Below are 13973 nucleotides of genomic sequence, written 5' to 3'. Positions count from 1 at the left end.
CCAAAAATCTTAGAGGACTGTGGGATTTGGGTATTGTGGTAAAGGAACTGACGACCTCAAACAGCAAACATTTATATAGAACTTAGTACACGTAAGGTACTGTTCTAAGAGGCTGATTAATATTAACTCATTTAATCCTGAAAAGAACCCCATGAGGTAAGCACTATTATTATTTTATTATGTCAGTTGCTTGACTCAGTAAACATTTGTTGAGCACCTTGGCTAGATGTTGGGAATATCAAGACTAATAAAACGATCTCTGTTAATGCCTTAATGTTATCGGGACATCTAAATCATAAGTTGTAAATGAGTGTGATATGTATAAGCAACAAGAGTGATAATGGCTAACGGTTACTTAGTACCTCCCCAGCCCCACTCCCTCAGCCATGAGGCAGATGCAGCGCTAAACTCTTTTCTTGCAGCGTCTCATTTCACTACCCCCTGCGATGAAGACTGATACTATCATCATTCCCAAGTAATTGTGAGGGCTAGGAATTCTATTAACGTCTCAGTTCTTTGCTCAGGCAGCTAAACTCAGCTTTTGCCTACACTTCAGTAAACTTCCCTAAACGAAGATCTTTGCTATCAAATTGTATAACATTTCCTTCGTCAGCTCTTTAAAAGTAATGAGGTAGTTCTGTTCATGAAGTGAGGACGTCTAAAAAGGCTAAATTGGCAGAGGGAGAGTTTGTGATTGGGGGGGGAATTTTTTGTATCTACATTTAGGTTAGAAACTGAGTAAATAAGGGAATGATCAGTAAGGAAAGGTACAACTTAATAGAGTGATATTAATGAAAAATGATAACTGTTATTGGGATTAGACACTAAAAATCCCACATAACCCTATTGGTTTAAAGTAATAAAGCGTATGTCCTCTTTTCCTCCACGCACATGATTCTGTTCCCCAGAGATAGTTGCTGTTAACACATAGGGGTGTATCCTCATAGACTATTTTCTATGCTGTATGCTCACGCGCATTTTTTAATGGAATCATACTGGTTGCACGTCTTTTCACACAGTAATATACCATGGACATTATATAGCCCAGTACATTATTCATTCTTCTGAATCTCATTATATGATGATCCATAATTATTTCCCTTTTAGTGGGCATTCAGGATGTTTCTGATTTTTGCCATTAGAAAGGATCCTGTGGTGTACATCTTGATACATAGATCTCTATGGATTTGTGCCCTTATTGCTGTAGCATGAATTTCTGGAAGTAGAACTGTTGGATCATGGGATATATACATTTTACTCTTAATTGATACTGACAAATTATATATTGAGATTTTCAAATTAATCTTATTTTGGTTCTTTATTCCTAGCATCACTGCTTTTTTTCTCTTCTTATCAATTCAAAGAGAGATTTGGCCTAGCATTTCCCCATGGGTCTCTAAATCAAAATGAAAGTTGAAAATCTGTAATTCTCAAGTATCTGCTAAGCCTAGTGCAGTTTTAAACTTCATTCTTGCTTGGAGAACCTGGGTGTCTCCAGGGTTACCGTTGGAGTGGCTTTCAGCATTGTGAACAGTAGCCCATTTCTTCTCCTTGGTCCTCAAGTACTTGTGAGTCACAGCGTCACCTGAAGTGTGTAGGAGCGCGGACCTGAGCGCTGGTCCTCTGCATCGCTTCCTTCCTTCTCTAGAACATGCCATTATTTTAGAAGTGAACAAAAGCAAAAACTAAGCAGTGATTAGGGTTTTTTTTTCCTTCTTCTGTAGTCAGTAATGTTTTATTATACACCTACCTTCTACTGGGGCCATATCCCTGGCATTTTATGTATATAGAGAGCAGTAAGACTCCTGTTTTTTGTTGATTGTGACTTTTCATATAGAACTGTGGTGATCTTGCTCTAAGCCTGACAGTGTACATGTTCTGGAAGTTATGTACAGCATTATTATTACCTTTCATTATCTCCCTTATACTGGCCCACTAGCTTTCAACAATCATATCTGATCAAGTCTCAAGCCAACATTAAAACTCTGAGGACTTTACATTAACTGCAGGACAAAGTCCAGTCTTTTCATCAAGTCTTCCTTATCTTCAGTCTACCTTCCATCCTCATTGTCCTCCATCCCTTTCCAAATACCTTTCATTCCAGTCACTTAAGATTACTACGATTACTTGTATATTCCTAACAAACCATATAGATAATTTTTAATTCCTCTGGATCTTTTTTTTTTTTTTTTGTCTACCTGAAATGCCTATTCCACCACACCTCACTTCCATTGCCTAATTTGTACCCCGTTAATCCCTTCCCTGATTTCAGCTCCTGCAGTAAAATCCGGCCCAGGTATCACTTTTTTTAAATGAAGCCTTCGTAGACTACAGTCCCCCTCTGTGACAGCATGTGCAACAATGCATGTTATTATTTGTTGTTTCCTTGTATTCTTGATGACTATGGGCTCTCTGAGAGTAGGGGCTCTGTCTTTGTGTCCTAAGCACAGAGCCTGGAACATTAAATCTTTGTTGAATGAATCAACCGTCATAATAAATGTCTGCCTGCTTCAGAAGCCATCTTTTTCCATACAGTTATTTCAACTTATGGTCTTTATTTTATTACAGAAAAATAGTTCTATAGTTCTTGAGGATTGAGGATGATTTGAGAGTTATTTTTGCATGATGTACTTAAATAGTCAATTTTAAGGATATTAGTTTCAATGTGATAATGATGATTAACAGTCTTTAATTGAATTCAGACCTTGCATCAAGGGTGTTACACATTTGAAATTTGTGGCAAAATTTTAAAATAAGATTGACTATAGTCTAAATCATAAGTAAAGGAAATGTGTATCTAGAAGGCTCTGTCCCATTCATTGCTCTTGACATAAGGAGACAGTGTCCCAGGCTGTCTACGTACTTCATGATGCTTTTTTCCCAAATCTCTTAACTCAAGTTTCATGATCTCAAAAGGCCTCCTTCTGTGCCTCCCCAGTTCTGTTTCATACACCTGATTTCTATCTGTGCTATTCTGATACTATAGTACATGTAAACACAAAACAATGTGTTATATATTGTAGTCAGAAAATCTTTGTAAAACCAGAATTTGATCCTCTTACATGTCTGCATAAAGCCCCTCAGTGTCTCCACATCGCCCTCAGGATAAATTTCCAAACTGCTTACCAGGGAAAAGGTATGAGATTTATTTACCTTGTATTTATTTATTTACCTTTGATTGGTCCCTATTTATCATTATCTTTCTATTTATCTATCCATCTTTTTTTTTTAATTTTTTTTTTTAATTTTTGGCCGTGCCGCAAGGCATATGGGATCTTAGTTCCCCACCCAGGTATCGAACCCCCGCCCCCTGCATTGGAATGCGTGAGTCTTAACCACTGGACGGCCAGGGAAGTCCCTATCCATCTTTTATTTATCCCTACTTACCTACCAGCCCCATTTTTTGCCACTCCCCTTTGCAGCCTGGGCAACCTCTGTCTTGAGTCTGAGGCTTGGAGGTGCCCTTCCCTCTGTGTGGAATACCTGGCCCTCAGATGTATCCTAGTTTGTACCACGTGCGTAAATAGATTAGCATTCGTCTCTCTCACAAAACTCTGAGCTCCAGGAAGGCAAAAGTCACGTTCAACTAACTTAACTCTGGTGTGGCATGTTGCAGGCACTCCGTAAATATTATTGCATGAATAAATGAAAGAGTATATTTTACCCCACTAGGTGTCCCCAGCATCTTACACAGTGCCCGGCACATATTAAAGGACCCGATATTTATAAATGAATAAGTGTTAATGATAATGTAACATCATAACAACTGCTCCGGCTTTCTTTTCTATTTGAATGTGAGACTTTTTATTGTTTTTGAAGGTTTTCATATGAACGTTCTTACTTGAACCTTTTACACTGCAGAAAAAGTGTTTCTGTAAAGTAACACCTCCCTGTTTGTCTTTTTTTATTTTGAACCCTTATTTGAATAATTACCGGGAATACAGTGAAGTAACCATGTTGTACTATTTGAAGTAAACAAACAGAAAAGAAACTGCTCCCAGGCAGCCAATTTTGAAATGATGGCATATGAGAAACACTTATTTCTGTGTGCTGTCCAAACAGGAGTATTATTACAGCAGTGTTCTTTTTCTAGATTATAAAAAAATCTGTTATTTAGTTATCGTTATGTGTGCAAAATAATTTCGCGTATCTATGCAGAAGCTCTTGTTTAGTGAAATAATCAGAGCTGAAAAGCACTCAGAACAGACAAGGAAATACCATTGTATTGGGGGAGGGAAGGGAGGGGATGCTGAATCTAGCGTTCAGGTCTTAGTGCTTTAAAACATTGGAACTGAGTTTGAAATGTAACCTGTCGCATGGCAGCTGACAAGAAATACTTGCTGAACTAAATTACATGTAAGTACCACAGTGGAAGGTGTTTGTGTTACCATCTGCTAAAACATTAGCCTACAGTTGAGAAATAAGAAACATGTTTGCATACTGTATGAATAGATACGTGATCATATTAATTATTTTTAATCTTCTCTAACTACAAGGGACCTTAAAGCCCCTGCATTATAAAGCCTCAGAGCTGAGTTCCAGAGAGGTTAAATAAATTAACAAGGTCACTGAGCCAGTTAATGACCGAGGCAGGATTACAATCTAGATTTCCTGATTCTCAGTATAATGTTCTTTTATTTTCAAATGAATGTCCTTGGTTCTGTAAAGGTAGATAAAGTTTAGAAACCTACTTGAGACACTGAAAAGTTTTCTTCAGGGAAATAAAGGTTGATGTCAATACATAAGCATTGGCACAAGGTCCCATGCTGGCACGCCTTTTATTATATTTTGTGAGATAAGTGGGAATAAAAAAATGAGACGGTACAGAAACAGGTTGTCTGTCTCTGCTCCTATACCTGGAATAACGTCACCTTTGTCCCCTGCACTACAAAAGAATGAGCCAAGTTGCTAGCCCAGAAGATAGATATCTTGCTTCCTGCTGCCAATTTTTCAGCCAATTTTTTTCTCAGTGCAATGGACATCACACTCTCCTATTTCCCCCCGCAAAGGGTGCTGCCTCCAATTTCCAATTCCGTTAAAAGATTGGAGGAGAAAAGATGAAACATCAGTATTTTAGAATTTATTTAAACTATTCCTAAGTACTTGTAGACTGTGAAAAAACAAGCAACTCACCACCTTCATGATTTTTTCTTTAATATCTATCTAAGCAAATGCAACAAGACAGGAAACTAAAGTGAGCTGTAACACTTTGAAAGGTACAATGCAGGGCTTCCCTGGTGGCGCAGTGGTTGAGAGTCCGCCTGCCGATGCAGGGGACACGGGTTCGTGCCCCGGTCTGGGAAGATCCCACATGCCGCGGAGTGGCTAGGCCCGTGAGCCATGGCCCCTGAGCCTGTGCATCTGGAGCCTGTGCTCTGCAACAGGAGAGGCCACAACGGTGAGAGGCCCGCATACTGCAAAGAAAAAAAAAAAAACAGAAAGGTACAATGCAAACATCATTTTTCTCAGGGATTATATGTGTTCATGTCTGGGAAACTCAAAAGAATCAACCGGAAAACCGTTTGGAATAAGTTTTAGAAATGCATTAAAAAGGGCTTCTCACAGTTTTAGTGAGCTAATGACGTCCTATCCCAAAGGAGGGCTAGAGTGGGAGGTGTTTTCCAAAATTATCTGACCCGTAGTAGAATACGTTTGGGAAACTGGTGATTCTGACAACACAGGGAGGATCTGTCTGGCCATTTAAAGAAAGATGACCTATTGGGCATGTTTCCACATGGCACATACCACACATCAACGTATGTGTGCTGAAGCCAAAGAAGCTAAAATAAATTCTTGTCAAAATATTTATGGGTTTGATCAAAGCTGTTAGAATATGTAAACGCACACACACAGCTCCCACCTGTTTCTTAGTTTTCTAGATTCTATCTGTCTTCTAATGGTATGAGTGACAATTGTAATCTTACGTTCAAGCAGCTTACGTGCTTGACATTATGTATTGTTATGTATTGTTGGGTTTGGCAAATAAAACTCATGTGTTTGGGGTGTTTTTTCTAAGCAAAACCATACTGTTGCCTTCAATCAGATTGTTAAATATATTTTCCTAGCAGTACTTAAGTTACAAAAAAAATTATTAAGTTTTCTAGTTAATAAATCTAAATGATAGCTAGATTGAGCCAATCTCTTTTTGAGTAGGGCAAGCTCCATTTTATTCTTTACCTGCGGTGTGTTATCTTCTTGATTCCTTGTTAAATATAATGTGCTCCAGCACTTTGAACCTATCTCTTGTAACGTTTTAAGAAATATTTCCACGCCTGACAACAGCTTCTTGTCAAGAGTGTTTCCAGGTGATCTCTTTAAAGATAACATCTCCGTAAATACCACTCCCCCTGGTATGGCATCTCTGTGAAGAATACCTTGACACTCTCTTAGCTTCTAAGGACTTGTCACTGGGCTCAGCTTAGTGCACATCCATTATTTCTATTTATTCTGCATAGGACCCTCAGATTCTATAAACCTGCATGCATCCCATTAATACTGCATCTTCAGAATGCCCTCTAAGAAATATGGGATTTTTGCTTAAGATGCTTTTTAATGAACATGAAATCATCTTAAGCAAAACATTTCTAAATTTTGACACCCACTTAAAGGAAAACAAAATCGAACCAGGACCATTTACAGTTCTCTTGAGTTGAAAAGTTCTGAAGTTTAGGACACTGTAATAGAAGAAAGAAAATACATTTCCCTGCTAATCTTCTGTTAACTAGTTTTCCATTTTATTTCTAAAACCTACATTTTTGGAGCTTGTGAAGAAAAACCAAAAGTCATTTCCACTGTGCATGAGAAAGAGAAGGAAGAAGGAACATTTGGGAAGGGTAGCAAACCAGCTGGGTGCTAAGAATGGGAAGGGCAATGATTCCCTCTCCTGGGTAAACTATTGAAATAGGGCTCCCTTCTCTGTAATTGCTTTGGAAATGGTAACAACAGCACTGTGTGTGTGTGTGTGCGTGTGTGTGTTGACAGTTATAATAACTCAGTAAAATTGTCTCTTTCCTCCTTATCCAAGGATTTCCTGCTGCAGATCTTTACTGTGTTCCGAATATTGATACGCCCAGAGATGTTCCCAAAGGACTGGACTGTCATGCGCTTGGTGGCTAACAAGTAAGACATTTACACTGATAATAATTGCAGCTCATTGCTTAGGGGGAGAGGAGACTGCAAAACAGTCTTTTCACTTTGATCTCAAGTTTGAAACCTCCAAATCCTGGAGTTCTTTTTCTTTGCCTCTGAATTAATTTCTCACTCATTTTTTGGTTTTTTGCTTGTTTATTTTTTGTTTTTTTTTTTTGATGATTACTATTTGTTTTAAATAGGCAATATATTAACATAGTTCAAAATCAAACAGTATAACAGAGTATGCCTTGAGAAGTCCCCCTCCCATTACCTTATCACCTACCCCCAGCCTGAAGTAACCACTTTTATTAGTTTCTTACATGTCCTTCCATTGTTCCTTTATGCAGGGCCTAGCAGGTAGCACAATAGATAAACTCCCTTGCACATCTCTCTTTCACTTAAATCCTGGCAGTCTTTCCAAATCAACACATAGAAAGCTCCTCATTCATTTATGGTTTCTTTTTCTTTTGTAGCTGTATAATATTCTATTAACTAGACGTATCATAGTTTATTTAACCAGCCCTGTTGCTGGACACTTGAGTCGTTTCTGATCTTTCTTAATTCATTTTAACTCAGCAGAGTCCATTAAGCATCTCCCATGTACTGAGCACTGGGAATAAGATATGACCCTTGAGTGGGACACATGAAGACTGAAGATCCTGTTACACACCTGAGAAATGTGACCAGCAGAAGGCTGAAATAGTGCTCTGAAGGAAGTTCAGAACTAGATACAGACATATGGGAAGTTATTGATGTAAAAGTGAATCTCTGAGAGTTGATTAGATTAGCTTGTATTAAGCATATCGGGGGGCGGGGGAGGTAGAATGATCTGAGGTCAATACTTGGATGAATAGGAGTCAGGAAAGGAGAGTAGGGGATGGTCAGAATGGCAGGAGCTGTTCCTGGAGGGCACAGTGTCATGGATTTATCTGCTGTCACCCTTCTTGCCTCTAGTATCTCAGGATACAAAATGAAGATGAAGTTTTTTTAGGAAAGTGGCCTGATCTCCACACTTGTAGTTTATCCTATTTCATAAGCATTCTTTCCTTCAAGCCCACATATGCCTGCCTCTCCTTCTTCCTTTTCTCCCATCCCCAGCACTCCCATGCTTAGGGTGAAGGTTAGATTCTCCAGGTATCTATTCATAGGCCAAGGATGCTGTATGTCCTCCCCAGATGCCCAGATATGATGGTGGTAACAGCCTCAGGAAAATCGGGTTTGATTTTGATTAGATATGCCTAATATGGCTTCTGCTGCAGTATACATTTATAAATGGGGAGGTGTTAAAATGCTGTGTTAAAAACTTGGTGAAGTAACAAACAGTATAATATGGCATATTATATTTTACATAAGTACAGAAACAGCTTTTCCATTTTGAAGACTAATTGAGACTCCTGAAATAGCTCTCTTTAGAGTTTAGCATATTTAGCTTGATATCTGTGAGTAGAATCAAATATCTCTTCATCTGGATGTCCAGATGCTACAGATTTAAGTGGGAGCCATTGGTCATGTATCTGGCCTTATTACCAAAGAGCAAATATTCCGGGTACCTGGCAAGGGCTATGGAGTGCTCCAGGGAGCCACATGGGAAGGGGTCCAGGCTGCTGACATCATCATCATACAGCATCATCATTTGGCCATTCTGCCTGCCCTGTGTGCAGAGGGATATTTTGAGTTGAATTAGAATTTTCAGTGGGGGACTTCCCTGGTGGTGCAGTGGTTAAGAATCCGCCTGCCAATGCAGGGGACAAGGGTTCGAGCCCTGTTCCGGGAAGATCCCACATGCTGCGGAGCAACTAAGCCTGTGCTCCACAACTACCGAGCCTGCGCTCTAGAGCCCGCAAGCCACAACTGCTGAGCCTGTGCTCTAGAGCCCGCGAGCCACAACTACTGAAGCCCGCACACCTAGAGCCTGTGCTCCACAACAACAGAATCCACCGCAATGAGAAGCCCGCGCACTGCAATGAAGAGTACCCCCTCTCGCTGCAACTAGAGAAAGCCCACGTGCAGCATCCGAGACCCAACATAGCCAATAAGTTAATTAATTAATTAAATTGAAAGAAAACCAGCAGCTGTTATTAAAAAGAAAAAAAGAATTTTCAGTGACAGAAATTCAAACTGAAAGTAAATTTAACATTTTGTTCCTTTTGTACAAAGGCGGTGCTTGAGCTTCTGAAAACCATGGCAACCATGTGGCTTTTGATATGAGATGCCATCACGCTCTGCCCCACCTAAAAATCTCTACTCCCTTTAGGAAGACTTTATTGTCACATGAGTGGGTAGAAGACTTGGAAGTCTAGATTCTGTTTTCAAGTAAACATATGGTGTTCAAGATTTTCATCTATAATGTTAACCAAATAGGAGCATGATTTTGTTAGAGATGAGCTCTGTGTAATGCATTTAACCAGAAGATTAGTCCCATAGCAAACCCAAGAAAAAAGGCCATAAGCGTTTGCTGAATGCAATAACATCATTCCATTGCCACCCAAGTCAGTGCCGATAGGAATCTGGCACTACTTTTCCACTGGCGATGACGGGCTGTGGCAGATCCAACCTGATTCACAGACAGGACCCCAGGGCCTGGTAAAGCACCTGCCAAGTTGGAACAGACCACTTGCTCTTTGCTGTTCAGTTTCCCTCTCCTCTCCTCATTTAACTGCCATAGCCATTTCCCATTCAAATTATGAAAGCCTGTGGGATCTTTCTTGTGCTATAAATGCAATGTAGTTCAGAGATAAGCCTTTAGCTATTTGTGCCTTATCTGTAAAAAACAATTAACCTCAATAATATTGGTAGAAAAATAAATTTCTGAAAGATGTTAAAGATATTTTAAATATATTAAAGAGCACACACCAGAAGGAAAAAGTTTTTACTTTGTTAAACTATATAGAAGCAAGTTGCAGAAGCTAGATCTAGGTCCCTGAAGTTGACCACCTTTTCTTCCATGATACTAACTCTCTTAGACAAATATTTGATAAGGGCCCCTCAAAGAGGCATTTCAACCTGGACTCCCACTTTTACAACCCACTTGTTTGCTTAATACGTGTCAAATTTATAGTAACTGGCCGAGAAGTCACCATTGCCCTACACTTGAACTCAACTGAATAGCTCATCCCGCAAAATATGTTATTTTATGTGCTGGTCCTTTCTTCCTGTGTTTTCAAGTCAGTTAAATGCCCTTAACTTTCTTCCGTCAACTGTGCTGTCCCAAATCCTGTAGCTTCTCGGCTTTATGTGAAGTCCTGCCGAAAGCTGTGACTACAGACACCTGGCGATTAGTATGGTCTTTTGTTTATTTCTACCTGAATGTCTCACATTGTGTAACGTAGTAAGTGCGTCCAGGCTAAATTTCACAAGGATAAGAAACTTGACTTCTGCCTGCTTGCAAAGCTCTATTGTGCCTATCCACTGTAATTTCTTGGTAGGATGAAGACAACTGCTCAACCTGAGAAAGAGAACATAAGGGAGATGAAAATTAAGTACCAAAAATACAGGACACTTTGAGACAAGCTTCTCTCCACCCCCTTCCATACACATTGCAAAATACAGTACAAAAATAAAGTTACAGCTTTATACATATTTTCAAGGAGATAAATCTTGTAACAGACTTACTTACAGAGAAGAGTAAAAACTCCCTGGCCCTGCAGCTGAAATTTCAGGCCCTTATTTTGTTTATCTTGTGTGCATTTGGCTTCAAACATATACTTTTTTGTGTGTGTTTTTTTCCCACCAAACACTGAATTGTTTAGCTGATTACTGCCTTCACCAGTTTAGCTTTCAAATGAGATCTGTGTAGCAAATAAGTGATTTATTGAATCAAAGATTCTTAGGGAAGGTCATCTATTCATTCACTGACCTATTCATTCAGTACATATTTTCCAGTGTCTAACGTGTAAAAATAAATGTCATAGAGATAAAAAGCACAGTTCTATGAGAGGGGTTATGAAAGGAACTTTGTTCTGGACTAGGATAGGAGGAGTTTTTTTGAAGGAGTGAAACTTGAGCTGAAATCTAAAGCAGGAGTTAACAGGCAGATAGCAAAGGAAGACTGTTCTTATCAGCAGGAATAGCATATACAAAGGCCCTGTGGTCAGAGTGAAGATGGCACATTCAAGGAGCTGAAAGACTGTGTGGCAGAAATGTCAGGAGGGAAGGAACAAGTACAAATGAGGTTGGAAGAAGACAGGGTCCAGATATTAGGGGGTAGAGAGACAAGAGAGAAACCAGGAAGGACCAGTTAGGAGCTTAATACAGCAGTCCAGGTAAGAGATGATGATGGCTTCAATAGGTGGATTGCAGTGAAGGTAGTGAGAAGATCAATTCTGAAGACAGAGATGATAAGACTTGCAGATGACTGGCTGTGGGCAAGAGAGAAAAAAATTTGAAGATAGCTCTTAGAATTTTGGCCTGAACAGAAGGACAAATGATGGTGCCTTTCACTTAGATGGAAGATGCTGAGAGAGGAGTAGCGTTAGGGGTGGGAGAGGTGAGGAATCCTGTATTGAACAGAAGTTTGAGATGCTCCTAGATACCCAAGTAGAGATGTAGGAGAAGAAGCTGGACATGCTTGTATGGAGCTCAGAGAAGAAGTCAAGGCTAGAGACATACATTTGAGGGTCATTAGCATTGGGTAGTATTTGAAGCCATCAAACTGAATGAGAGCACCCTAGAAGAAAGTATAGATTGAAAAGAGAAGACTACTTAAGCCTGGGCCCTGGAACATGCCAACCATTCAAAGGCCAGAATGTTGAGAGGCAACCAGCAACAGAGACTGAAAAGGAGTAGCCTGTGATGAAAGATGAGAACCAGAAGGGTATAGTACCGTATGAGGAAAATATTTCATGAAGGAAGGAGTATCAAGAGCTGCTGGGAGGTTGGAGGATGAAGACTGACAATTATCCCTGGGATTTGGCAGTGCGGTGTAGATATTGGTGACCTTGACAAGTGCTGTTTCGTGGAGTGTTGGAGATGAAAGTCTTATTAGAGTGAATTTGCGAACAGATGGGAATTGAGAAAGTGAAAGCAATAATTATCAGCTCTTTAGAAGATTTTGCTGTAAAAGGGAGCAGAGAAATGGGGCTATATCTGGAAGGAGATATGAGTACTAGGATTCATTTCTAAATATGGAATATTATGCATGTTGGTTTACTGATAGGAAGGGCACAGAAAAGAGAAATATTGATGGTGCTAAAGAAATCAGGCCCAAGTGAAGGAACGGTGTCCTTGGATAGGCAAGTAGGGATGAGAGCAAGTATTTCTCATTGTGCCTGTCTGTCAGCTTTCCTAAAGGGTGGCACCTGTCCACCATCGACTTGCACTGGAAACTAAATCAACTGTGTAAGCATGCAGTTTAGTTCATCTGACGTTGTTTTTTGTGGTGAGACTTCTCAGTGAAGGAAGCTCACCACACTCAGAGTAGCACTGATCTAGTGCACACAAAGAAGCTTGGCCTTAGCTAGGAGCATTGATACTTTTTCCATAGTAACAGGAAGGAAGACAGAGTATGTGACACTGACCATGAAAAGTTTTATGTTAGAGTAGCTGATCTGTTGAACACCCATTGTACTATTGTTTTTTGTTGATGGTGGTGTTTTTCTATTAGGGTAATTATCTTTAAACACTTTTACTGTCCGGGAGGAAAGATAGTGATTTTTATCAAAACTATATATTACTGAGATGAATGTACCAAAAACTTTGATAGTTATAGCAAATATTTACACAAGAATTGCCTGTACACTGCATCTCCAGGTGAGTTGTGAGGAGCTGGTAGAGAGAGTGAATACATGAGGAAAGGCAAGAATACATTAAGGTTTAAGCCTAATAGGTCAGAAAAACTGAGGCTTTTGTGACATGAGTGATTTTTTGCCAATACTGCCCAGAGGAGGAGGTCAAGGAATTTTAAAAAATTCTTCCATTTCAATTCTTGTTCTTTCTTTTTACCTCACCCGCACTGCATGCTTCCTTCACCGAAAGCAAAATTACTGATCCTTTTCCTTCTTCCCCATTTTGGCGGATTCTGTGCTCTCCACTTGGAGTGCCTTTCTCCATCAGCTTTGCCTGTCTTAATTTCAGTCTCTTCTTCAAAATATCTATAGAAAAGTATAAAAAGTTCTACAAGCTTTACATTTTAGAATTATCTAGTACAGCAAGTAATTATCACAAAGCATACATTTAAATACAGGTTTGAGGCTATAGTCATTCAACAAACACTGGGCTAGGCCCTTGATGATGCAGTGTTTAACAAGGACAAATTCCCCAAATGTCATTGCTTTCCAAGTTCCAACCCTTGTTTGTCTTCTCTTCCATCTGTAACACCAGACCTCAGAATGAACTGTCACGTGCATCAGAATCACCTGGCTGGGCCCCGGTGTGATCTCACCAAGCCATAGGCACTGGTGAGGCCCTAAAGTCTTATGTAACCTTCAGGTGTTGCTCATGTACTGACATTTGAGGACCACTAGCTCAGATCAGTTTCCCTGATGGCTGTCCAGGATTTTTATCTGCCCTAAATGTCTTTGTGGTGATTTCTTCTGCCCTCTTAACCTGTCAGGTTGTAGGGAAATTGTCGTACTCCGAATTTAGATCTCCATAGCTTTTCAGTGCACAAACATCAGCCTTGTTGATGCCCAGTTTATCCAAAAGGTGCTCCTCTCAATCCATTTATAATTTATGGAGATGGGCTTTTGCTTCAGCAAATTATCAGGTTGGAGTAGTTTTCAAAAGGACAATTTATAGGAGATGAGGTTTCTATAGGAGGGATAGCGTTGCTTAAAAAATACTTTCTAAATGCCAGGAATGAAGTGGCAACTGGAAAACTTGAAGAAAGCTTTGATTTCTTGTGC

At 39.7% G+C, this 13973-nt stretch overlaps 1 protein-coding gene across 1 annotated transcript in view; it reads left to right on the top strand.

Moving 5' to 3' along the window:
• DOCK4 (dedicator of cytokinesis 4) overlaps positions 1 to 13973 on the top strand; it is a 274676-nt gene that overhangs the window by 187394 nt on the left and 73309 nt on the right. The window contains 1 exon segment of the mRNA XM_065883569.1: positions 7025 to 7119. Within this exon segment, the coding sequence (XP_065739641.1) occupies positions 7025 to 7119 (95 nt within the window).

This window comes from Phocoena phocoena, chromosome 9 (assembly GCF_963924675.1).
Source record: "Phocoena phocoena chromosome 9, mPhoPho1.1, whole genome shotgun sequence".
NCBI classification, from domain to species: Eukaryota; Metazoa; Chordata; class Mammalia; order Artiodactyla; family Phocoenidae; genus Phocoena; species Phocoena phocoena.
The sequence above is the reverse complement of the archived record's forward strand: the minus strand, read 5'-3'. Positions and strand labels throughout refer to the sequence as shown.